This window comes from Mandrillus leucophaeus, unplaced genomic scaffold, assembly GCF_000951045.1.
Source record: "Mandrillus leucophaeus isolate KB7577 unplaced genomic scaffold, Mleu.le_1.0 Scaffold8, whole genome shotgun sequence".
Taxonomy (NCBI): domain Eukaryota; kingdom Metazoa; phylum Chordata; class Mammalia; order Primates; family Cercopithecidae; genus Mandrillus; species Mandrillus leucophaeus.
This window is the reverse complement of record NW_012108696.1, coordinates 4,897,489-4,899,306: the sequence shown is the minus strand read 5'-3', so window position 1 is coordinate 4,899,306 and position 1,818 is coordinate 4,897,489. Positions and strand designations below refer to the sequence as shown.

The following is a 1,818-nucleotide window of genomic DNA, read 5'->3' as shown; positions in this document are numbered from 1 at the left end:
GCACACCCCCGTAATCCCAGTTACTCAAGAGGCTGAGGTAGGAGAATCACTTGAACCCAGGAGGTGGAGGTTGCAGTGAGCTGAGATCGCACCACTGCATTCCAGCCTGGGTGACAGAGCAAGACTCCATCTCAAAAAATGAAACAACAACAACAACAACAACAAAAAAAAAACAAAACAAAAAAAAACCAGAATGAGCGGCCAGGCATGGTGGCTCACACCTGTAATCCCAGCACTTTGGAAGGCCGAGGCAGGTGGATCATTTGAGGTCAGGAGTTCAAGACTAGCCTGGCCAACATGGTGAAACCCCGTCTCTACTAAAAATACAAAAATTAGCCAGGTGTGGTGGCGTGCACCTGTAATCCCAGCTACTCGGGAGGCTGAGGCAGGAGAATTGCTTGATCCTGAGAGGTTAAGGTTGCAGTGAGCTGAGATCGCGCCACTGCACTCCAGCCTGGGTGACAGAGTGAGACCCTGTCTTTAAATAATTAATTAATTAAAAAATAACCACAGAAGGAGTAAAGACCCATGGATCTCTTCCACCAATGGCCCTACCCCTGAAAACCACCCCCCAGGAACCCCCATGGGCCCATCTCCATTAACTTATCCTTCCAGACCAGATGGGAGCTCTCCCCTCAGACCTCAGGGCAAGACTGTGTCCCCCAGGCCCCAGGATAGGGCTGTATCTCCTTTCATCCCAGAGCAGATGGGACTCCACCAGCCCTGCCCCGTTCCCTGTTCCCACCCAGCAGCCCTGGGGAACCAGACGAGATGCTACAGAAACATCACACAGCCACATCACACGCCCACCCAACCACATTCAAATAGGGATTTGAATATATTTCCTGAGCCAGGCTCATGCAGTCACAGTCAAATCTGCCACTACCCCTCCAGCCTGGGCCCCTGCAGAAATCCCTGCCGAGAAAATGCAGCTATTCCAGGCACCAAAACCTCAGGACCCACTCTCTAAGCCCAGGACTGGACCCTGCCTCACTGTCTCCCCTGAGATGGATACAGCGAGGAAGCTCAGATCCTTGGGGCCACAGCCCCCCACCTGCCCCACGCTGCCCCAGGCCCAGGCAGGAAGCCAAGGGGAAGGAAGATGTAAGGGGAAGGAAGGGGCCCAGGGCCCGGGAGGAGGAGACACATGTCGGGGAAGATGTTGGCGGAGGCTCCTCCCCCACATCCAGACTCTGGGGGTCAAAGGAGTCCAAAGCCCCAGGTAACCCAATGGCCACCCTGGGGGTTCTGAGGCGCTCCCCGGGGACCTCTGGTTGGTCCTATTTGGGAGCATGAACCGCAGTAGAGGCAGCCTGGGGCTTGAGAGAGTTAACCCCTAGTTTGCCAGTTCTCAGCCTAGATGCGGGCCAACTCAGGGCCCGTGAACCCACACAGGGGTCCTGTTAAGCTTGGGGAGGCTACCCCAGAATCTCAGATTGTGACCACCCCCTGGCCCAGCCTTGGACCTGTAAGCATATCCCCCCTCCTTTGCAGGCGCAGAGGTGGAGCACGTCAACCCCTCCACTGTCAGCCCCGGGGAGGACCCCCGTCTCCAACCCTCAGCACACCTGCCCGCGGAGGGCTCACCTGGGACATCTGGGGGCGCAGGTTGACCTCACGCAGGTTGATGGCATGGGGTAGCAGGTTGTTAAGCAGCTGACATAGAAGGACACCATCCCGGAGGGCCTGGGCCAGTTCACACACCTGAGCCCCATCCCAGGTCACGCGGTGGCTGGGCGGCAGCACTCGGCATTGGATGAGCCAGTGGGTGCACTGGCGCCACAGCTCCATGGCTGCTGCCTGCTCAGGGCCGGTCGT

At 57.4% G+C, this 1,818-nt stretch overlaps 1 protein-coding gene across 1 annotated transcript in view; it reads right to left on the bottom strand.

Annotated features, from left to right (window-relative positions):
• The window catches only part of VAV1 (vav 1 guanine nucleotide exchange factor), a 92,761-nt gene extending 90,943 nt beyond the window's left edge, over positions 1–1,818 (bottom strand). The window contains exon 1 of the mRNA XM_011967486.1: positions 1,588–1,818. Coding sequence (XP_011822876.1) covers positions 1,588–1,791 — 204 coding nt within the window. The 5' untranslated portion in view covers positions 1,792–1,818. The remainder of the gene's footprint in view (positions 1–1,587) is intronic.